At 33.9% G+C, this 25,199-nt stretch overlaps 1 protein-coding gene across 1 annotated transcript; it reads left to right on the top strand.

Annotated features, from left to right (window-relative positions):
- Positions 1-4,017: 4,017 nt before the first annotated feature.
- On the top strand, positions 4,018-11,554 carry LOC104882802 (uncharacterized). Its single transcript, XM_010667202.4, has 4 exons — positions 4,018-4,348; positions 7,346-7,468; positions 10,837-10,956; positions 11,052-11,554. Exons 1-4 carry the CDS (start codon positions 4,312-4,314, stop codon positions 11,123-11,125), a joined length of 354 nt encoding a protein of 117 aa, XP_010665504.1. The 5' UTR covers positions 4,018-4,311; the 3' UTR covers positions 11,126-11,554.
- Positions 11,555-25,199: the final 13,645 nt, after the last annotated feature.

The following is a 25,199-nucleotide window of genomic DNA, read 5'->3' as shown; positions in this document are numbered from 1 at the left end:
TCTAGCTTTGTATGAACTTTTACCTTTGAAGATTATAGAGATCGTAGATTTTGTTTTCATTGTTCCTCAATCATTCGGTATTCCTCTTTACTTTGTTTAATTTAATGAATTCTTCTACTTGTATTATGTTTATTAAGTTTATTATTATCATGAGTGAGTAGTCTATTTCTAGGGCTTAGAGAGGGAAGCCATCTTTATACCTTTTTTATTGTGGTTTAGAGTTCTTCGTTATTTGGATTGAACTCGAATAATTCCTTTTGATTTGTTATGCTTGTTTAATTCATGTAATTGCGCAATATCATGAGTTATGTTTAGCTAATAAGAATTAGAATCGAAAGATCGTATTCATTAGAGGCTTGTTACAATAGGTAGACTTGATTAAGTTGAGCGACCGTATACTGGCATATGTTAATCTAAGAGTTGTTAATGCCTGACCAAGGATTAACGAAATACTTTATTTATTCGAACCTCAATCCAAGTATTGTTGAACTATATTGTAGTGATTAAATTGGTATAAGCATGGTGGACCGATAAATTGCCCTAGGTTTTTAATTATTTGATAAACTTACATCATTTTGTGTTCTAGTTTATTCTAGTTTAGTTACTAATTCTTCAATCAATTTTCTCTCTTGAAGTAGTTAAATGATTGAGCATAAATCTATAGAACTTCTCTCCCTGTGGATCGACCTGTATTTGCCAGTTTCTGCTAAACAGACACTGTGCACTTGCGGTATATTTTAAAACCCATCACGTATTATATGTAACAATAGCAATTATGCTTTTCAAAATCACACTTTTAAAAATTGAGTTATATAAAGATAAAAAAATACAAACATATATTTTTGAACCTATAGCATACCATGATGACATTGCATGAAGAATCAAATGAAAGTTTGTCAATGACGTTGCAGAGGTATTATGCAATTGACTAATTATTTTATCCCTAGAATATTTGTTGTATAAATAATTATTTATATTTTTCTTTTTCATATATCTATGTGTCAGATTTTATTGTTTTCTTAATGAACTTAATTCTACTAAAACTAATTGGAAAATCAAGGTTTCGGTGTCTAGACTGTTTGAGGTCGCAGATCATAAAAAAAGGAGAAGATTGATAAGTCTTGATATGGTCATGATTGATGAAAATATTTTTTCTCTTCAATAGTATTTTCGATTATTAATATAGGTTAGTTTTATATTTAATTTAATTTATTCATGATACCGTCATTATGATCTTCTATTTTGCTTTCTCATCTTTTATTCTATATGCGTCAGTGTTCATGTGCTAATAATTAAAAGTTGAAGTTGTGGCTGACACTCATTTTTTTCTCTATTCTTTCTGTCCTGCATCTATTAAAATTTTACCCTCTACTTTCTTAAAGTATCATTCGGGTATTTTTCATGTTATAAATGTGTTAGCTATTGTTAATCATACGAATTATTGGAATACTATTTAATAATAGACTTAGATACAATATTCAACTGAATATTAAAAATATAAAATTTATATATCACAATAACAAATTTAAAAATTAAAGTATAAGGACAAATATTTTTCTATCTTTTTCTACTGCAACAATGAGTTTCGGCATGATTTATAAGAAAATAAAAAAGGGTAGTTTAGCATAGAGGGTTAAACTAGAGTAGGGGATAACTAAATCCTTGATAAAGTAAACGCAACTTGATGAGGCAATTTGAGTAATTAATGATGGTTTTATTAACATAAAGTAAATGTGATATTGTCAATTATAGTTGCTTTTTTACCAAAAGTGAAATGATTCGATTAGATGAAACTACTCAAAGTGGTAATTGTCGCAATAGAAAAAGAATGGAGAAATTATATAACAATTGTGTTGAAAAATCTCATTTCACTACAACATAAAATAAACAATGTAACAAAAATTTTGCAAAAAAATAATAGACAATAACCCGTGCAACGGACGGGTTTCAAAACTAGTTTTTAAGAAAGGTAGGAATAATTTGGAAATTTTGTGTGAAATTTGAGGATAATTTAGTGAAAACAAATTAATAAAAAATGAAGTAGGCACAAACACTCAAAATGAAAAGTAAGCACTATATTATGAAGCGGAGGAAGTACATCCTTTATGCTTTCTAGATTAATTAGATTGCAAGAAAATATCTTTGAACTCCAAAATAAACAGAGCTATGGATTATAATAAACCATCTCATCAGTGTGCAAGATCCAAGATTCATGGGAGCAAAACACCTACACTAATTGGAAGACTCTAACGCCTTACCTTGCACTTTCTAACAACAATTAGTCTATCAATCTCCCAGAAACCGAGTGCGACAGCTAGCAATCCACAACTGATCTATTGAGTTCTCTAATACGTCTGTTCAGTTCCATAATTCACCCCTTTTGGTAATGGGCCAGTTTAATTCACTACTAATGCTAAACCATTATCTTAAAATTCAAAGCAAATCAAGTTTGTTCAAGACAATAAATATGCAAGTAAGATGTTGTAATTGTAATTCAATGTAATCCACCCCTAGATTACACTCTCTCACTATCCCTTAGTTATCGATCTTAATATTGTAGATTTTGTGACTGAAAGTTGCGTGAATTCATTCCAAAAATTACGACCACTAATGACTGAATTTAACGAAAAAAATATCATTTTTTGAACTTCATAATTCCCAATTCCTTTGTTATGGTAATAGTGTTTTCCGAAAATTGGAGTACTTTAAATTTGTAAATTTATCCTAATTTGAGTGTTTGCTTTTGATTATTATATATACACCCTTCTAATTTTTGGTTTTTGTCTTGCATGATGCACAATTTGAAATATTTTGCGGATAGCATTTCGAAAATTGAGAGTCTGAAATCAAGAAGTTAGAAGTACATATACCATTTTTTGCTTTATAGTGTTATGTGGTATTACATTGCCCTGGTTCATGCCTTATAGTTCATCAATTTTTCTCTTTGTAGTTTAATTCGGTGATTTAGGGTTTAGGATTTTCATAAAGTATATCCTTCAAAAGCGTTGTTCAAAAGTTGTGCAATATCATTAAGAAACAACTAACCTCTAATGAAATAACCTATGTTAAATTTCACATGAGTAAACAACTCGTGTGGTGTTCATGTAGATTTTCCGTAAGCCATATGGTAACTATAGGAATATAGGAAGTGGTTTTGGGTGGAATTTTAAAAAAGGCTATTAGGTGTTGATTTTATTTACTTGTGGTTATAATAGGGGTAGATATTTCTGGTATGTATAATGTTAAGTGTTTTTTACTGTAAGCTTTTAAAACTTCAAATGAATGATGGACTAAGGCCATATATTAAAGTGCTAATAAATAAATTGATTTTTATAAGCTAATAAGATTAGAAGACTAGTATTTTCTAAAAATTTGTACTAAATAAGTTTACAAAATTTGTGATAGCCACTCAAAAAAGGTGTAGATTTTTTTCCTTCTCTCAAATCCTATAAATAAATGTTATTAGACCAGTTACGTTGACCTAAATCTATAAGATTGGTTTAGGGTAAAATACTTTTTGACCGGTAATCCAAATTAAACCGACCCAAAACCTATCACATGAAGTAGCCAAACCATAGTCGGACTTGAGCGACTCGATTAACAAGTCTACACATATTATCATTAGATGTTGTCTAAGCCCTAAAGTCCTAAATACCTATCAAACATTTAACATTTTAACAAAGAATCATATGTAACCGCTATCTTATCATTGTGTTAACCTAGCACAATCTTGGTACGACCCAACTTAATATTATACTTGTTGCACTATAGTCACGCTCACACTTGAACCAAACTTTATAACGGCTAGAGCACGATACGACACATAGCAAAAAATCTCAGTATGACACAAGCCGGCGCGTGAGCTACACCGTGTGTGGACTAGCCCCTATCTCCGGCGGCACGTCGTATCTCAGCATGAGGCACCCCCGGCACGGCCAGTGACTCAGTAAGTGTCATGCCTTCATTGTGGAAAGCATTGTAACTTGTTTTCTTTATAGAAACTTTGGAGACTTGATTAGAGGCGACTAAAAGTGGACTCTCTCTCTTACCGCATATGTCGTTAGAAGGTCCACTGCTCAAAATTATCGAAAAATTCCATTACACACCCAACTTCTACTTCCTTTTTTACACACATCGATCCATCTCATTCTTGCTCATTTTCTCCCCCCTTTTTCCCCCTGGAAACTCCACTCTCTTTCCTTCTGTTGTTGATTTGCTGTAATACTAATTTCTTCACATAAGAGGAGAGAGAAAGTTAGAGAGAGAGATTGGCTTTCTTTGATTGTTTTCTTTGCTCTGATTGTTTCCGCCATGGGTTGCGTATCTTCCCGCGATAAAGGTGCTGCTGGTGAGCTTCAATTTCTCTCTCCTCTTTTTCTTTTTCTCTTTTCATTGAAATCTTTACTTTTCTTTTTTGTTTGTGACTTTGATCCTGCATTTCGTCGAATAAGTTGAATTTGAGATTATGATTTAGTTGATTATACAGACTCTTGTGGAGTGGTTTTAAACTCTTGAATTGAATGTCTTGTATTTAATCTCGAGTTTGAGTTACTTCTTTTCTTTTCTTTTCTTTGAGGGGAAGTTTGAGTTACTTCCTTATGACGCAAATTTAGTAACATTTGCTTGAAATTTCATTTTTTCTTTTAGATGAACATTTGCGAGTTGAATTCTTTCATTCGTGATGATTTTATGGAAAGTGATTGGAATTGTAATCATTTAAGTAGTGAATTCTGTTAATGATTTTGATCCTGCATTTTGGCCAATACGTTGTATTTGTAATGATGATTGGTTATTTTTTGAGAATCTTGTGGAGTGGTTTTGTTGATTCTTGTGCTTTGCAGGCTTGAATTGAATATTTTTATTAACTTTTTAATGAAGCAGATTTAGTAACATTTGCTTGTTTGATTGTTAATTTTGTTTTCTGAGATGAACATTTGCAAGTTTAGTTCTTTCATTGGGTGTGAATTTATGGAAAGTAATTGGAACTGTAATTGGAAATGTAGTTATCAAGAAATCTCGATTATTAATATGATCAGTAATAGCCTTGCATTGTTTTGATTACTTCGATTTATTCATCGAATGTGCAGTCATCAAAGTTGTTAACAAGAAACCTAGCCTGCGTTATTAGTATTAAAAACAATGATTGTTTTGCTTTCTTGGTTGAATCTATATTAAGTTGGTAACAGTAGTTCTGGATGAATCATACGACCTGAAAAAAAACTTGCATGATCATGATAATCTTTCTTCTAGATTATTATTAGTAAAATTAAAAGTTGATTATCAGCTATACAGAATAGCACTGAGATGATAATAATTGGTTCTCCACCACAGCTGTAGGTTCTTTTCGATCTTCTTGAGCCATTTCTGGCTGGAAAATCATATTTTTCTTGTGTTTTTGTGTACCTAAATTATATTTTGCTTGGTAACATGACCTTCTAAGTACCGTTATTCTAGAAGTCAGCCAGAGATTTAGTTTGTCAAGGTACAGGATGCTGAGCCTTTTCACTGTCTGAGACTGCTCATGCAAGTTATATCCTATATTGGTTTTTGAAGTTTGAGCTTTTTTTGTGGCAAATTCAATTTTGTTGAGGTACATATGTAATGTGTCAAATGGCATTATATGTAATCTAACCCCTCATAGTGAAGGAGTTGACGTGGTTTCTTTGATCTGGCCCTTTATCATAGTTGGGACATGATCGTGGAAATCGAATTATACATTATTACTATCTTGATAGAAGTTTAGAGTTCTCAAACATTCCTAAATTGTACAAGTGACTACCATTTTTGGATGGAGGGGTAACCTTGTGATCAAATAGGAACATTTATTTTATAAAACCCTGAAAAATGAAACTTATATTCCTCAACAAAATCATAATTCCATGCTGCTTTCTTATCTTTTCTACTTTTGGGGGAGAGGGGGGTTAGGTTAAGTGATAAAGCAAAAAATTGCAAGGAGAGACCCCTCTCTAGAGTGCTTGAATAGGTGCAAGGGGTCAAGAAGCTAGGTTACCTGTGAAATTAAATGGAAGTTTCTCCTAACTTTGCCAGTTCTATGAGATTTCTGAATTGCTCCATGAAATTTGATATATGTAATAGGGAATTGTATTGGTTATAAGACCCCCTCAAGAAAAAAAAGTATTTGCTTCTAAGAAGCCAAATACTTGCTGGAATTTTAGTTCTCTACTTTTGCTACTTTGTTTAAACACTTGTGACGCGATTATTAAAGATTTACAGACAGGGAAAAACATACCAAGGGTCTGTTTCATTTGACAGAAAACATTTTTCATGGAAAGTAGTTCCTTTGGAAAACAATAATGAATATTAGTTTTCCTTTGTTTGTTTGATGGAAAATTATTAAGCAAAAATAGGCAAATGGAGATGTTGGGAATTAGAGTGGAAGAAATGGTTTTCCTTCAAATCTTGGAGGAAAATGTTTATTATAGAGGGATGGAAAACTCTTTCACACCTTAAATTTCCTTTTTAAGTCCTTTGTCCAACCAATCAACAGAAAATGGAGAAAATAATTTTCTTCCAAAACAAACGAAGCTTAAGTAATACTTCCTGACTTCCTCCGTTTTCATTTATATGCAACAATTTCTTTTTTTTAATTCTCTCACCAAAAAGGAAAATTTTGCATCTGAAGAATCAGAGGAAGTACTTTATAACTATTAAAATTTTCAAAATTCGCTTTATTGAGATTTTTAATTTACTCAAGTTTCAAAGAAAATGCAACTTACCAGGCTGTTTTGCTTTATACTTGCTGCTCATGAAAACTATATTACATCTTTGTAATTGATATGATTGTTGAAGTAAATTGTATTAATTATAAATCAAGGACTGACAATTAAAGTAAGCTTTTAGTCAAAAAAAAAAAAAAATTGTTACATAAAAGGAGATCTGTGTCATCCACGATTATGCTCTTCTCTCCCCTTGATCAACTTTGCTGTTTATCATCCTTCTCTGTTTTGTTTCTCAAATTGTTGACACTCATGGTTATCAATCAGGTTTGTAACCAGTTCTATGGAGAAACTTAATTGTTGAAGAAAAGTTGGTCTATACCTGCCACCAAAGGAAGCATGTCCAACATGATTAAAATTACCAAATTACAACTTACTTGAATAAGCCAATGACCTTGATGTAATTTATATTCTGTCAATCTGAAGTGATTGAAATTGGACAATAGAAAAGCTCCTGATTTTATAAAAATTGAACAATGTTTTAATAGTTATTTTCACTGTGTGTTAAAAAAAGTCTGGGACTTTGAAACCGGTTACAATACTAGGCATTGAGTGCCATTTTGCATTGCCAACCCTTTATAACCATTTCTTTGTTTGTGCTTGGGCAGGTAGCACTAAGAGGGTTCGTAAACCGAAGCCATGGAGGCATACTGAAGCGATTACTAGGACACAACTGAATAGGATGCGTGAGGAATTCTGGGACACTGCACCACACTATGGTGGCACGCGAGGTAATTGATTGTTAAAGAAGCGATGCTCTGCATTGATTTTCATATTGATTGGCTTTGAAGGTGTTATGGCTCTTAGGAAGTTGGTGATTTATTGCAGTAAATATTTGCAATTGTATGGGCAGCTGCTTGAGCTCTCCTATTTCCGTGCATGTGTTCCCTCAGTGCTGCATGTGGCCTTCTAGTATTATCGTCTATTGTGTCTTTTCCACCAGGACCAGACCATTAACCCAGCTCTCTAGAACCTTTTGTGTTCTCAGGAGTTTGGTTTGTCTCTGCAGGGTTTTGTGTATGAACTTTGCTGTAACCAAGTTTCTTGTGGGGCATACATAAATAAATTTATCCCTTTTTTCTAGGTTTTACCCCTTTTGTAGCAGTCAGTGTATACTAGGTTGCTGACCTCAAATACTCAGTCATGAGTAAGAGAAAGTACCTTTCTTTTGTGTTCTAAATTATGTGTTTTCCCTGTGACTTATATGACGAACACCTGATATTTAGAAATTTCTAGACATATGACGGAAAAGAAACATAGAGATAAGAGAAAGAGGAAAGAAAAAAATCACACAACAATTTATGACACCAGCCTCTTGTGCATTTCAACGTAAAAGTAAATACTTCAGGGTAGCTGCATGCAATGCTAAAATTCTCCTTGTTTGACAAATCTATTGAGTGCACACGAAACAACACTACCTAGGGCACAGAGCCACAGACTAATGTGAAAGGATTGTTAAAGCAAGAAAATCATTTTTGCAGAGGGCTAAGGGAGATAAGTAGGATAACTGGAGGAAGCACATGCTGAATGGTGATTGGTTGAATGCCGGTTACCGACTGATGTTGTATGAGAATATTGCACAATGCCAATGGGTAAGACGGTTGGGATTTGGATACAATGGGAATAGTTTTTCTATCTTGAAAATGGAATACTTTTATGTTTAACTTCTAAGGTGACTAACATTGATGAATTCCTTAAGTAGTTCCCTAAAATAGCAGTTAACAAATTAATGCAGAACATACATAGCCAAACATGGTCAATGAATATGGCATGCCCTTAACCTATACCACTTGGGGTATTCTAGCTCTTGAGATCTTGTTTGACGGTTCATTGACTTTCTTTGGATGGATGATGGTGTTTATCGTGGTAAATAATGTTCTATTACTATGCATTTCTTACATGTGCAGTCAATATGGCGAAAGTTCTTTATCAATGTTATGTGTCTTCTTGCATGGTGCTAGATAGAAGTTGAGAAGCTTGTTGATTGTTATCTATCTGGAGCATCTATTACTTCAATGAGGAGTTCTAATGTCTCCAAGTGTGCAGTATGTTTCCTAGTTTATCACTTATCTCTTTTAAGGCATGCTGCATTCGGTGTGACAAAAGAGTCCTATCTCCATCATTGCCTGCATACTTGCTCACTTCTATATATCATCCTCTCTCCTTCCAGTTGTTGAAGTGTGAATTTTTGAGCTCTACAATGTATGAACAAAAAAATAGGAGAAGATTTTTGATTGCTATTAGCTGTATGATTGGTATTAGCCTTGGTCTAGAGAGAATAGTTGAAGTTCTCTATGCAAACTGTAGAACTATTGATTGTTTTAGATGGACAAATTAAGTGTAAATTAAGGGAATGTGAGGAGATAGATTTCCTGAAGTTTTGATTGATATTGGTCAATATAGAAACTCTCTGAACTGATGATATAGTTGGTACAACTACTAATCTAAAGAGCATGCATGCTCCTTTTCTGAAATTACATCCGATGTTGCTCAGACACGGATTGAGTGTCTACTCGGATATGGGTGTCCAAGTGTCCGACTCAGCTATTTTGTAGAAAAAAGACGAGTTTTTAGTTTAAAATGAAGTATCCAAGTGAAGTGTCGTGTCGTGACCCGGTATTTGAGGTAAATGAAGGTGTCGGAGTAACATATCTAATATCTACTTGGGTACAGTAGCTGCCTATCATGGAGTTTGTTCTAGAAGAGTTGACATATAAAGAAAGGGAGATAACTTTCAGAAAGAAGCTACCAGTATATGTCTGGTCTTGGATTGTGGATAAGCTATAAGCTTGCGATCTCATCTAAAGTTAGTTGAGGGATCATGTCCAGTGCATGATGTGCTATATGTTTGGTGACTCATCTAATGTTAGGCGAGGGATCCTGTCTAGTATAGTCTTTTGTACTGATGTTCCTGGTAAGAAGGATTGCAGGCTTGCGCCAAATTCTTACTGGTAGACTCTAAGAACAGATACCTGGGGTTTTAAGGATGCGAGGCGCAATTCTCTAAAATTATGTCTTTCTATAATTGGATTTTGTGAATTGTTGTATCTTCTGACACTTCTGTGCTCTCTTGAAGACTTGCACCACTATATTTAAATTCGAAGCTCTTTTCACTTGCTACTAGCTGTATTCATCTAAATGTCCTGTAATATTTTTTATGCTCCAAACTAAGTTTTTTCTCCTCAATTACTATGATATGTCATTTACACACATGTTGATGCTTGAGTTATGCTGCTATAACTGTCTATCTCCTAACTTTCCACGACAGAGACACATGAAAAGCTCTTTTGCTAATGTCAGTAGTTGTTCATTTTGTGTTTATAGTCTGTTGGCAATCTGATAATTAGGACTTGAAGTTGATGACGACGACTATCTGTTTTCATTGTGTCCTGTTGCATAATATTACTTTTAACAGTTGAGTCACACTGGAAATATTTTCCCTGTACACATGTAGCCCTATTCAGCTACTCTCTCTGGTGTCTTTTGTTATTTTCCGGAAGGATGGGAGGGTGGTGGGTAAGGGCTGACTGTCAGTTCTAGCCTTGTCTTTATTTACCGGGATATTAGACTATGTGATAGAACCATATTTTTTTATTCTATCTTTAAGCTTCACACATAATAGGAGTCTTGGTTAATGTTGAGCTGTTGCTGAGAGATTACAATTTATATGGTCTGTATGGAAGATGATAAACTCCTTACATTTACTAGTACCTCCGTTTTTTTTCACTTGCTCCAGAGAGAAAGTGCACATATTAAGAAAGTTAAAGAGAGAAAGAAAGGGACCAGAAAGATGTTTAAATCCCCTTTTAAAACCAACAAACATGGTCCCCACCACAAACTCTAATTCTAATTAATGGTAGATTTGTACCTTTATGTGTGCAAGTGTCCAAAAGTAGTATGTAGCTAGTAATATGACGTTTCCAGTTTAGTGAAATGTAGTAAGTTCGAAAAAACGTAGGAAGTATTTTTCCAATGTTTTTGTTGCTTTCCTTGTGTTGGTTTGTAAATTTGGGCTCAAATCTGGTGAATGTAGACTAATAGCTTTCTAATGGCTGGGTGTCGTAATACAAGTTAAATGGTAGTAATTCTGTCTCTTCAGAAATCTGGGATGCACTTCGTGCTGCTGCAGAAGCTGAACTGAGCATGGCACAGACAATTATCGACAGTGCTGGAGTGATTGTGCAAAACCCTGACCTGACTCTTTGCTATGATGAGAGAGGTACTGTACCTAAAATTGTTTTAATTAAACTCGTCTTTGTTTAACATGAGGCATCTTTCACATCTTATATTGAAATGTTTGAATTGCTTTTACAGGTGCAAGATATGACCTGCCGAAATATGTTCTAAGTGAACCAACCAACTTGATCCGTGACAACAATGACTCTTGAGAACTGAATATGACAAACCAAAGTTGAGAAGACTGTAAATCATGTAAAGCAATACTAAAGTGGATTTTTTCGCGTAGACCCACAGGGATGTCTCCACATTTTTTCTGCTGTATGGAAATAGGCTCATTGACTCCAACCCAGCTACTGTGGGTGGTGGTTCTAGATAATTCCGGAGAAACATGTAGTGTACTATTGCTTCTGGTATCTGTTGCATCTTCATGTGCTAGAGGTGGCAGATGAACTAAGATACTCATTGCTCTATGTCTGGTGGCAATTCCACAGATGGAGTTTCTTGCTCTGCAAATATTTCATTAACAATTCACAATTTTAGTGTTGTAGGTTTGTAGCAGCCAAGTACATTCTAATCACCTTCTGCTATCTTTTCTTTTGCCAAATTTTTTATATCAGAAGTATATTGTTAGTGTTTTAGTTTTATAATACTATACCTTTGAAAAAAACGGACGTTTTATATCAGAAGTATATTGCTGTGGATCGTATATGCATTTGAAGCTTCAGCTCAGAATGCGGAATACCTCGTTTTAGATTGCTCAGTAGCTTGGCATTTTAAAAAAAAAACAGGAGGCATGTTTGTTTTTGAATGACACGGAATTTGGGAAATTCTGGGGGTCTCATTATCAATATGGAGAAAAAGTTTCTTTGAACTGGAGTCTGCTAACTCAGAAAGACATTGGATAATGCTCATTGGCAAAATCATACCCTCGGGATTCAAATGCTCTTTTGTTAACATTTACAACCCTTGTGATTTGGCAGCTCAAAACCTCGTTTGGAACGAGTTATCTCAGACTTGCGTTCTCTCCGAAATACCGTGTCTACTTATTGGGGATTTCAACGAAGTATTGGGTGCATCGGAAAGAGAGTCAAATTATTTCTACTAACGGTATAAATGCTTTCAAATCTTTTTTGCAGGGGTTAGAACTCATTGAAATCTCATCCTCAAATAGTAAATTCACATGGTTTCGGGAGCAATAAGGCCATTATCAGTAATGAGTCGGTTAGGAACAAAGACACTCTAATTTTCAGTTACGATGTGGGGAAGAATAGATTCTAGACGTTTAACAAGTTTTAGAAACTAATTTGTACAAAATATTGTACAAACTAATAGGTCTAAACTCTGACATCGAAAAAGGGGATTTAACCTTTGGGATTAAAATAATGTTAGTTCCATTAACATGATTAGGGGAAATGGAACCATGTAAAATATCACTGATAAAAATAGTTACATCATTTCTTACAATATGCCAAAATTTTTGATAAAAAATAGCATGTGCAAGGCTTCTGAAGTGAATAACTTAATACCACTGCCAATATCAATTAAACGCTTTCAATTCCAATTTTTAACCAAAATGATATAAAGTCTTTATTAGATTTCCACGGACCACATTTATACGTTCAAACTTGAGAGTCGTTTCATGAGAGGTAATTAGTGAAGAGAAGGGAGCTTTAAGCCATCAACTAGAAGTTGGCCCTTGAGACGCTAAGTTGCTAACTACCACTGGCTCCAACTGATGGATCTCAGTAAAGGCCCTAGAGATGATGCCTCATTATTGCCTAACTTAATAGCGTGGGAGGCCCGCCGCAAAGGTGTATATATTGTGCAAGTTATCATTTGCATTTTGAGAGCAAATCTCAAATCTGAACACCAAACTAAAGTCTGCCTAAAACTAATATAAAGCATAATTTATTGAGTTTAAGGACTTATAACCAAGCTATTGTCTCTCCGGAACTAGACAAAAAAGAGGATTTTCCTATGAATGAAAATGATTCCAACCACTTCCATTTTACACATTAGATACCCCTTGCAAAAGAGACTAATAAAGTAGTGAGTATTTTGGACTATCTGTTAACTTGGAAGAGTATTTTTTTTTAATATTTTTGCGCATCGTTTTAGTAGGAGAGAGTAGCTTAGACATGCAAATATAACATTTATAATTTCGGAATCTAGTGTGCCCATATATAATATAGGCCATATGTTATTCCATGTGTGACTCTTGATATAGTATAGAGCTTCAGCTTCTTCAGCAAAACCAAAGGTTAACTTTTTAACTTTTACAAGTAGATAATACTATTTTTGGTCTTTATTAGTTATCAATATTTTTTTTAATGTTCCTTATTAATTTACATTAAACTTTAACATAAAATAATAGTTTCTTCCTTTCATATCCCACAATATTGTTTCTCCTATTTGTGCAAAAAATACGGGCAAACTAATAAAAACCAGAGAGAGTATATGTGATAGCATCAGTGTCGATCACTTCATGAGTCACACAATCAATTTGTTTAACTTCCAAAATATCTATCTTTAATTAGTCTATATCATTATCGTATTATGTTTCATCTTAATGTTGCTAAAAACACTCTTTTAGCATAAATTAGTTGTTGGACGCAAGTTATATCCTATCTATACTAATATATTAAAAGGCGTTCCTAAGAACGTATATGTGCCACGTGTCACCCTCCCTCATCCAATAACATTATATCCACGTCTTTCTCATATAGTAAAAAAAAAAAAGAAGAAGAATTGTTTACGTAAAGATTCGAACCCATAACCTCAAGTATGAAAGTAAGAAATCCAACCATTACTCCACCATACCATTATTGATTTCGTAATCAAAATTAATGATGACATATGAATGTAAAACGTTTGAAATACATATAACGAATTAGATGACTTTTTTAAATGAGTATGAGAATACTTATTTAACTACTAATAAATTATAGCAAAGAGAAAATCCGGGGCATCGCCCGGGCCTAGATACTAGTTTAATAAATAAAAAGGTAAGAGGGTTGGCATGTGGCAATTTATCACAAGTAAAAGCCGTAATTTATGGTTTAGTGATGACTTGCATGTTGAAGAGGGTAGCATTCTAGACCTATAAGTATATAACTAACCTTTTTCTTAATTTTAAGAAACTTCTGAAAAATATCATATTACCATGTGACATGACATGAGGTAAGCATATGACAGGAAGGTGACACATGGCAGCAATGCCTCCCCTAGTTTTTTTTTTGTCAATTGGTGTTAGCCAATATGGAATAAATTGTTATTTATGCATACGAAAAATCGTAGCTCAATTCTTTAGTTTAAAAGCTCATAATATCATTTATATATACGTAAGAGAATAAATAAGAGGGTAGAACTATGGATAAATCTCTACTTCAATGCGGATCGGAATTCATACCCATGCATTGCTCGAGTAGTCGTTGTCGGTGATCAATTTATATTTGTAAATTACTAATAGAAATTCTAATCTTGTTGTTACATTTGTCTTTTAATTTTTTTGTCAATACGTAAGCAAGCATTCCAGTCCACGTGTCTCCTACCTTTCAAGTGCCGGCATAGCACCATGTCATATTGTCACTTGTAATATGGCGTTTTTGGAAATGTAACATGGTGCCAAATATTCTATGAAATGGTCATTCTGTAGGATAATTTTATATGGCTACAATAAAATTGTAGCTATTACATCTTGTCTAATGTGAACCATTTGATTTTTGCTTTAAACATAATAATTGATTAAGTTGGCTTCATAAATATATAAATAACGTTTATTATAAAAAATAGGTAGGCAAACTAACTTTTACAATATGTTGTAGAATATTGTAAGTTTTTTTGAAATTTTTGGTTTTCTAGGCAATACTGCAGATTCTTGTACCAATTTTATAATATTAATTTATAACATTTTTTAGGATTTGTTTTTTAAAGTAAACTATGTACATGAAAGGACAAGATTAGTTAATACAAATAAACCAAGGGTTGAGGTTTAAGCATTAATTATAGCCATTGAAAAACTTTCCATACATGTAATATCTAGTGATGAATTCTGTAATAAGGTTTCTTAGATATAAGGATGTTTTCTCTTCATTTTAAAAATAAGTTGCATGTCTATGAAGTTTAAATTAGCCCATTTTAGTTAAGATAAGTTCGGTTAGGTTCAAACAACTTCAAATAAAATTTTAACACCTTATCAAACAAAACATCAATAAATTTCAATAGTAAAAATAAGGTCAATTAAGTTTGAATAAGTTATGATAAATTTAGTTTAGATACGTTCATGAGAATTTAGGTGAAAAAAATGCATTTTAAATGAGCAACGTTGATGTGTTAGCTAATAGGTTGACGCCCTATATTTCTATACGGGATTGTTGGTTTAAATCCTATTAAATTTTAAACATAAGGTAAGAGTTTTTACGTGAAGAGGCGCCAATTTAGTGAGAAATTATCAAGTACAAGAAATCAAATGGATACCTAAACAGACGCAACATCATAACTGTAGATCAAAGTAGGAAGATTTAGAGAAAAACGACAATCACATAAGAATCAAACCAAAGCCGATAAAGGACACAATTTGTGAGCAAAACATTATTAATATGAAAAACAAATAAATAAAATGACATTTATATTGTCACTATTGGTTAACAAATAAATCAGATCAAGATATTACCCAAAATGAAATAAAAAAGGAGACAAGTCATATAGAATATTAAACAAATTAGAGTAAAAAATTAGACTAATACAGTGATACATTATAAAACAAATCAGGTATATTAAAATAGATAATGTTAAAAGTCAAGACAAAAAAAGAAAGGAACATAAGTTGAACATAAAGAATATCAACGTATCTCGAACAAACAAGCAATAACATAGAAAATGAGAGAAAAAGGATATAGAGGAAGAGAGATATATTACTTTCATAGATTAGAGTTGTTATTTTCATAACCCCTCTTTAATCACTTATTAAGGACCTTTAATCCATTGATTAAGAATCCTAATAGTCATTAACCGGATAACGTACACAATACAACGGTTAGAAACTATCAACACACCTTTTCACGTCCCCAAAACAGAACATTCGTCGCGACTCGCACTAGGGGAAAAAAACGGAAGGGTGGTGGTGCAAGGGATACGTTTTTCTAAAAACGCAGCCCTTAATAGTGAAGGGCTGTGGTTAGCCCAAAATCTGCAGCCCTTCACAAACGAAGGGTTGCGGTTAATGCAAAAACGCAGCTCTTTAAGTAATAAAGGGCTTCGCTTTTTAAAAAACGCAGCCCTTTAATTAAGTAATAAAGGGCTTCACTTCTTAAAAAACGCAGCCCTTTAAGTAATAAAGGGCTGCGTTTTTTTTAAATAACGCAGCCCTTTACAATTAATTCTCTCAGGCTAATGGGCTTAGGTTAAAACAATGCAACCCGCGCTTTATAATCAATGAAACTCTATCATGCATTATTTTCATTGAGCGGCCCTCATATTTCTCTCTCCTCACTCTGACAAATCTTCACCACAAACTCCTCTTCGCCGACCACAAACTCCTCTTCGCCGACTATAGCCGTCGAATTCCCGCGACGCTCAACCTCCTTCGTCTCTCGCCGACATTTGCGCAAACCACCAGTCAGTATTCTGGCATGATTTCATCCTTAACCATCATAAGAACTAGGTTTGATGGTTAAGAATGAAATTATGCCAGAATACTGACTGGGAAATGAAATTTTCTGAGCATATCCAGAAAAAATACTCCTCAAATTTGACAATTTTTGTTGCGGAAATATGGTAGGCACTAATTTAGTCCCTTGTGGTTTAAATGTTACTCATAGTTCTAATAGACTAATATATAATCCTTCTCTGTAGCCTGCGAAAATATGGCACGTTCTCGAACCCAAGCTGAAGTTTTTGGATTGACATACCTTGTGAATCTGTTTAGTTTACAGTTTCAATTTCATCATGATCTGTAGTTGCCATGTTCGTTTTTATATCATTTTCGTTTGTTTTTTTCATTTTCGTTTTTTTTTTCATTTTCGTTTTTTTTTTTCATTTTCGTTTTTTTTCATTTTCGTTCATTTGTCTGGTTGATATGTAATTTCGTTTTTTTATTTTCCAGACTTATAAATTTCGACAATAAATTTTTTTCAGATCTATAAATTTCGAATGTTCTTGTTGTTATGTAATTTTATTTTTTTTATTTTCGTTCGTTCTTGTTGATACATAATTTCGACTATTATTGTTGTTCGTTTTTTTAATAGTTAATGCCTTAAATTGTTCTTTTTCTTTTTACTGTAAATTGTAATTTGATGTTCTTGTTGATTGTTAATAAATAATTTCGTTTTGTTTGTTTGTTGATTCGTTTTTTAATTTTTCATGTTGTAAATTTCTTGATATATTTAGGAGTCAAAAATTGCCAATTTTTTTTTTGTTTTGTGTCAAAAGGGTTGCGGTTATGGTCAAAACCGCAGCCCTTTGTACAAAGAAGGGCTGCGTTTTAAGCCCAAAACCGCAGCCCTTCCAATATGGAAGGGCTGCGGTTTTGGGCCTAAATGCTACGGAAAGGGCTGCTGGCCAAAAACACAGCCCTTAGGCTTGTTTTAACCGCAACCCTTCTATTTTTCTCCACTGTGACGCGATACGGATCACGAGTCGCGATACGGATCACGAGTCGTGACCCGCGACCAACCTTCTGTTTTGCTTGGTTTTTCCACGCACATTTGCATTTTTGCGTACTCTAATCTTAACATACTAGACCTCCTCCTCTTCTAGTATATGATCATATGAGCTTGTAAACCCATTACACTAATAAATGTTCTAACAATCCTCCTCCCATTTATAGTGTAATGTTGAAAAGTTTTCAACTTGCTATAAATCACAAACAAAACATGCTCACGCATCATGGAAATATCTTATGATTGAATTTTCACTTAGTAAAAGTAATTTTACAATAATTTCGATCATACTGATAGACAAAGCTTTGAATCATATAACCACCACAAATTATTGAACATACTAGCACACATAAACATAAACTAAGTTCTTAACCTCCGACACCTATGAAGTCTTAGTGTCCATACCCATTCATAAGCATTCCAAGTTAAGCATTAGACTTGGTGAAGTGGCCAAACCTCTAGCTTATATATAGGTAAATCCTTACGAAATGCTCCTACAATTGAGCATTTTATCAAAGATTTATTAAGAATAAATTTAACCTCTTAACATTTGTAGCAACAAGCACTAACTTTGGGATGTGTTAAACAAGTGCTCTCAACCTTCTAAAGAAGTACTATCCTCTTTGAATTTGAGATCTAACGTTGTATTAGACATCAAATAGAGTTTCCCTTCACCATAGGTTGTTCAATAGGCTTAAGTCACATCCCTTTATTCATTTTGTTCACTAGTTCCCTTGACAACGGTTTAGTACACGTATCGCCAAGTTCAAACTAGACATAACGGAATTAATAGTTATACAACTATTCCTTATCATTTCCCGGACATAGCTATGTTTAACTCCAATGTGCCTTGACTTGCCATTGTAGACTTCACTATAAGCTTTACTATGGTTGATGCACTATCACAATGAATAGCAAGAGGTGACATAGGTTTGACCCATAAGTCAACCTCACTCAAACATTTTTAGCCATTCTGCTTTTGGCAACAAGATGCATGCAATGAATCCATGCCATAGTGGAATCCGTTATACATGTTTGCTTCTTGGATGCCCATGAAATAGCACCTCCTCCAAGAAGAAACACCACCACTAGTGGATGAATAATCTTCCTTATTGAAATCCAACTAGCATCCGAGTAACCTTCTAGAATAGAAGGTTCTCTTTTGTAAGTTATGACATAATCCAAGGTTTATTCAATACCTTAACACTATTCTCAATGCTTGCCAATGCAACATACTAGGATTATAGTATACCTACTGAGCTTGCCAATAGCAAAGCTATATCCGGCGAGTGCTAGTCATAGCATACATCAAGCTTCCAATTAAGCTTGCATACTCCAATTGTGAAATTGGAGTACCACTACTCGGAACCAAGTGAATACTAGGATCCATGGAGTAGCAAAATGAGTCGAATTTGACTCATTAACCTCTTGACACTTTCTCAATTAATGAGATTGTGATAAAGAAAAGACCTTTCCTCTCATTATTCTAATACCTAGAATAACATCCGCTTCACCCAAATCTTTCATGGAGAAGCTAAAGAGAGAAAAACTTTGGTCTTTTCACTTGTTCCAAATCAGTCCCAAAGATAAGCATATCATCAACATATAAGCAAATTATAACTCCTTTACCGTTATTATCAAATTTGCTATATACACACTTATCGGACTGATTTTTTTGAACCCACTAGACAAAATAACTTCATCAAATTTTTGATGCCATTGCTTAGGTGCTTGTTTAAGACCATACAAAGATCTAACCAATTTGCAAACTTTAGTTTCTTGACCTTTTACTACAAACCCTTCAGGTTGATTCATGTACACTTCCTCCTCCAATTCACCATTAAAGAAAGCAGTTTTTACATCCATTTGGTGAATTACTAGACCATGAATCGCAGCTAATGCTATCAAAAATCTAATAGTAGCTATTCTAGCTACGGAGCATAAGTATCAAAATAATCGATACCATATCTTTGCCTAAAACCTTGGACCACTAACGGGCCTTATGTTTTAGTATGGTTCCATCGATTTTCTTTTCCTTACAAAAATCCATTTACAACCTAGGGTTTGCAACCGGGAGGTAAATTAGCTAAAATCCAAGTTGATTCCCATTATTGAATCCATTTCATCATTCACTGCCTCTTTCCAGAAAGCAGAATCATGAGACTTCATAGCCTCATCAAAGGTCCTAGGATCCTCCTCCATATTGTAACAATATGAAATTTGAGTCGAAATTGACTCCCTTGACCCTTCAACTAAATATAGTTGAAAATCCGTCCAAAAGATTTCTCTTTTAATTCTTTTACTTTTCCTAATTTGGTTTGTAGTATCATGATCATTGTAATGTCATCACAACATTGGAACTAGTACTAGGTATCATGTCCTTTGGTCTTAGGAATCGATGAGAATCAGTCTCATCAAATATTGCATCCCTTTTACTCCATCACGGAATGAATAGAGACAAAGTCATTGGGCTCAATGACATAAAACCTATAGGCTTTGCTATGTACCGCATAGCCTATAAAAATGCAATCAATTTCTTTTTCACCTAAATTTTCCTTTTAGGTTCCGTCAATTTGACAATTGCCCTACAACCCCATACCTTAAGGTAATTGAGATTAGGCTTTTTGTCACCAAAGTTCATAAGGGGTAGTCTTATTCCTTTTATTAGGAACTCGATTTAAATATAACATGCAGTTAAAATGCATCACCTCAAAAACCGTCATTAAGACCCGAATTAGAAAGCATGGTGTTTACCATTTCTTTTAGAACCTTATTTTTCCTTTCCGCTATACCATTACTTTGAGGTGAGTATGGGGCGGTTGTTTCATGAATTACACCAACGGCACTAAAATAACTAGGATTATAGTATTCACCACCCCTATCCGTCCGAAGTCTTTTAACTTTTCCATTAAGTTGAAGTTCCACTTCGGTCTTAAAGGTCTTAAATTTTTCTAGTGCTTCATCTTTAGTAAACAATAAATATATGTAACAAAAACTTGAAAAATCGTCAATAAAAGTTACAATATATTGTTTATTTCCCAAAGAAGGTGAACTATGAAAGTCACACAAGTCATTATGCACCAATTCTAGCAAAACCGTTTGTCTAGTCACATTAGGATAAAGATTCTTTGTAATCTTACTTAGCATGCATGTCTTACAAAAATTCTACTTGGCCTGCCTTTAGCCTTTACCGTAGAATCATTCCCCATATACAAGATAGGACCATCATCCAAATCTTTCAAAGACTTGAAGAATTGCTTATTATTGCACACATGTCTAGAGGCTCCCGTATCTATCCACCAAAAATCATCAACCTACACAAACATAATTTCAGAAATCATAGCCACAAAATTCATTTCTTCAATTACATTTTCATGTGCAATTTTACCTTGATTTTGAACAACACTAGGTTGTTCATTCTTTGTCTTCTTCTTGTTCTTAGAAGGACAATCCCTCTTGAGATGAGGACCATTGCATACTCAAAAAGTGAGGATCTTCCTCTTCTTGTTTGCAAAATTGGTTTTAGAGCTATTATTATTGGATTTTTTAGTCTTACTAGACCCACCAACCTCTACCATATTTACGGTAGACTTAGGAATACTAGAAGTAGTATTCTTAACCCCATCTTGAGCCCGGACACCCTCTTCAATATGAAGATGAGTTCCTAATTGCTCCATGGACATATCTTCCTTCCTACCCAAAAAGTGAGGATCTTCCTCTTCAAGGAATGCTTAGTATCTTTCCAGGAGTGGTAATTTATCGATGATTGAGGCAACCACAATCGCCTCATCCATCACCATACCCTGTGATCTTATTTGGTTCAAAATGTGATGAACTTCATGAAATTGCTCTAACATAGGGCGATCATTAGTCATTTTAAATGAATTAAAATTACTAACAAGAAATTTCTTACTTGAAGCATCTTCCGAAATATACTTGACCTCAAGAGCATCCCAAAGTTCATTTGCACTCTCCACGTTTTGGTAAAGATCGAACAAAAGGTCGGTAAGAGAGTTGAGAATGTGACCCCCGGCAAATGTAGTCATCATTCTCCCACTTTATTCTCATCCTTGTAGTCTCAATGGACTCTTCTTCGCCATCTTTCGAGAATGGTGGCATGGGTGTTGAAAGAACATACACCACCTTCAAAGTGGTTAACAAGAAGTGCATCTACTTTTGCCATCTTTGATATCCCACCCCCCCGACCTTGTCCAACTTTTGGAGTTCATAGTAATGTCCCTGAGTGATTGAGCCATATCTGAAAAGGAAGAGAAAAATTAAACTAATAGATTGTTATGTGTGATCAACAAGAGAACCGGATATACCACTCCACGGCACGAAAATTACGCTTTCCTAGTAGTTTAATTTCGCCCCTCTAGGATCACCGGGTTACCACGAAATAACAAATGAGATACAATGGAGAGAACAATTCACTAGATGATATTCTAAGTGAATCAACAAGAACTTTGTGGTTAGAGTTTGTGAAGAACACTCAAGAGAAATTAGCAAAGTTTCTCTCAAGCAAAGCAAGTAGATTAGAGTGTGAAAAACTAATTTTTTTTCCTATCTCCTCATAAGAATCAAAAAGGTTATATAAATATATTACCTTCATAGTTTAGAGTTGTTATTTTCATAACCCCCCTTTTAATCACTGATTAAGGACCTTTAATCCATTGACTAAGAATCATAATAGTCATTAAACAAATAACGTACACAATAAAACGGTTAGAAACCGTCAACGCACCTTTTCACGTCCCCAAAACAGAACACCCGTCGCGACTCGCGATACAGATCGCGAGTCGGGACAACGCACAGGTCGTGACCCGCGACACTTGTCACAACCCGCGACGGCCCCCAGGTCGCAACCTGCGACGGGTGTCGCAACCCACGACCAACCTTCTGTTTTGCTTGGTTTTTCCACGTGCATTTGCGTTTTCGCGTACTCTAATCTTAACATACTAGACCTCCTCCTCTTCTAGTATATGATCATATGAGCTTGTAAACCCATTACACTATAAATGTTCCAACAAGATCTTCCCTGGGTAATTTCTTTTTATAACCACTATACTACCTCCGTTGTTTTTTAATAGTTACACTCTAATTTTTTACACTATTCAGACATTCCCCTTTGACTATCATTTTTGATTTATGGTTAAAAGAAAATATAGTTAAGTGGGGTCTTGTTTGATTCGTCTCGACATGTACTTTTAGAATATCGATTTATTCTATTTTTACAGATACAAAAATAGAGATATAAATGCTCGAAATAATACATCGACTTTTGTGAAAAGTGTAAGTGTAATTAAAAAGAAATCAAGGTAGTTTTATGAGATGAAAAAGTAGTAACCTCTGCCCTCTTCTCGTATACCTTATCCTTTTTATTTATTTATAATGGTTTCCATTTTAAAAAGTTGTCAAATTTTTCTTTTTTTAGGAAGAACCTAAATAGTCTTAAGTTTCATTATTAAATAATTAAAACATTTAATGTACCACTAGACTCAATTCTTATTTGTCAAAAGTAATATAAAAAGTGGAAAACTAAAAGATAACTGACGTCCCCTTATTTTTCTATATTCCCAATGTATGACAACTAAAATGGGATACAGAGAGTCTGCATCCCATAATATAGTGCTCGCATTGCTTTTGGGGTGTTCCAAAATGTTTTCCATATTTTCTTTTTTATAATTTGATTAGACTAAATTATCCTTAATTTCTACATAGGCTTTCCAAAATACCCCTATCTTTCTTTCATAATATGTGTCCCTCTTTATGTTTTACACAATTCCAAGAAATATTCATTGCTCGTTGACCTTTTGAAAAGGAACAAGTAAATAAAGAGCTAGCTGTTTTAAGACAAATGTATCACAAAAGCACTTTCTTAAGTATATATATATTTTTTGAGAAATCCTACTACTATTTTTCTTAATTCACGTGAAAAATGAGAAATGAGCACTATATTATGAAACGAAGGAATATCTGTTCATCTCTTAATTTCTTACATCATACTTTCATGTTGCAAGAAAAAACATAGGAAGTATAATTACGGCTTTTGTTCACCTTATTTTTACTGATCTAAACTTATTTGATATGATCCGAACTTATTTTTTCGAATCTTATATGATCTGAACTTATCTTTTATAAAACATATTATTACTAATATTATTATTACTATGTATTTTATGACTAACATTACATATTACTATCATTTTATGACTATGAGCAACTTTTTTTAATAATAATAATATAATAATAATAATAATAAATAAGTATAAGAACGATAATAATAATAATCATTTTGAACAAATGTACTAGTAAATAGTAATAATAATCGAGGGAGAGGTGGTAACTCAGTGTAGTACCATCCCGCATTGGAGTACATTTCACAGGGTTCGAATCCTCATCCCAACAATATGTTAGGGCCTTTACTTCTGTTGTTTAGCCTTGTACCCAGCCTCTGAGCTGGTGTAGGCTGCAGGCTGATAGCCTAGCAGGGGTTGATATTCGGACCAATTATCTTTCCTAATATAGTAACAGTAATTGTATAAAGTAATATTAACAATAATAATAATAATAATAATAATAATAATAACAACAACAACAACAATAATAATAATAACAATAATAATAATAAGAACAATAACAATAAAATAATAGCATAATTAGTTTTTCTTCATTTAAAAAGAACACATTAGTATTTGAACATACAATAAAATAAAAGAGCATATATTTTAGGTAAAGAAACGTATTGTTCATGGTAAAGAGAAAATATTGTTCATGTCTAAGGTACGTTTATAATAGAGCTGGCAATTTGTGTCAGTGGGTCATGTTCGTGTTTAGTTTTGTGTCGATTTCGTGTTGGCCCCCAAATGTATCAAAAATGATATAAAAAGTTGAATAGTTGCATAATATGATAAATGTAATTAATCGGGTTGACTTCGTATCATTCGTGTTCGTGTTCATGTCGGGTTCGTGTTTCTCTCGGTAACTTTGGGTGGGGTTCGTGTCGTGTTATCAGGTCGTGTTAGGGATCGTCAGCCCTAGTTTATTATAATAATTTAGGTAGTAATGAAAAGAACATATAATGATATTAAAAAACACAACATATATCGAAAGAGAATACAAACTCTATTTAATGAACACATTCTAAAAATAAAAGATAGATGTTATTTTTATATTGATGATATGTTTACATTTAACTAACACCATGTTTTTTGTTATATCACGAAATTATTCTTTTTTTATTATACATAAACCTATAAATATATATCACATTTTTTTCACTAGGTACCCTTGAGGTTTTTTAATATTCACATGGTACCCTCGCGTTTTCCAATATACAGTTGGTACCCTTAAGGTTTGAAAAAAATTCCTGAAATGCCCATGCAGTTAAGTTTTCGTGACATTCTTGATTCACTAAATATCCCTTAGGTTTGATAAGTTTCCAACCACTTTCTCTCTCCTCCCCACCTCCATCCCCACCACCCAAATAGAAACCACACCTCCCCACCCCCACCCAACCCCACTAAAAAACCTTCCCCACTCTCTACGGCAACCACCAGCCTCACAGCCCCCCTCCCCCACCTACAACACTTGCCTCCCCACCACTCGCGAGTAACCCCCACCC

The sequence above is a fragment of the Beta vulgaris genome, chromosome 8 (genome assembly GCF_026745355.1).
Source record: "Beta vulgaris subsp. vulgaris cultivar EL10 chromosome 8, EL10.2, whole genome shotgun sequence".
Taxonomy (NCBI): Eukaryota; Viridiplantae; Streptophyta; class Magnoliopsida; order Caryophyllales; family Amaranthaceae; genus Beta; species Beta vulgaris.
This window is presented reverse-complemented; position numbering and strand designations above follow the sequence as displayed.

Bases quoted from the DNA above. Each gene is read 5' to 3' on its own strand.
- LOC104882802 (XM_010667202.4), top strand. From the start codon at position 4,312: ATGGGTTGCGTATCTTCCCGCGATAAAGGTGCTGCTG. The intron at 7,469-10,836 runs GTAATTGATTGT...CTGTCTCTTCAG, and splicing joins ACACTATGGTGGCACGCGAG to AAATCTGGGATGCACTTCGT. The intron at 10,957-11,051 runs GTACTGTACCTA...TTGCTTTTACAG, and splicing joins TCTTTGCTATGATGAGAGAG to GTGCAAGATATGACCTGCCG.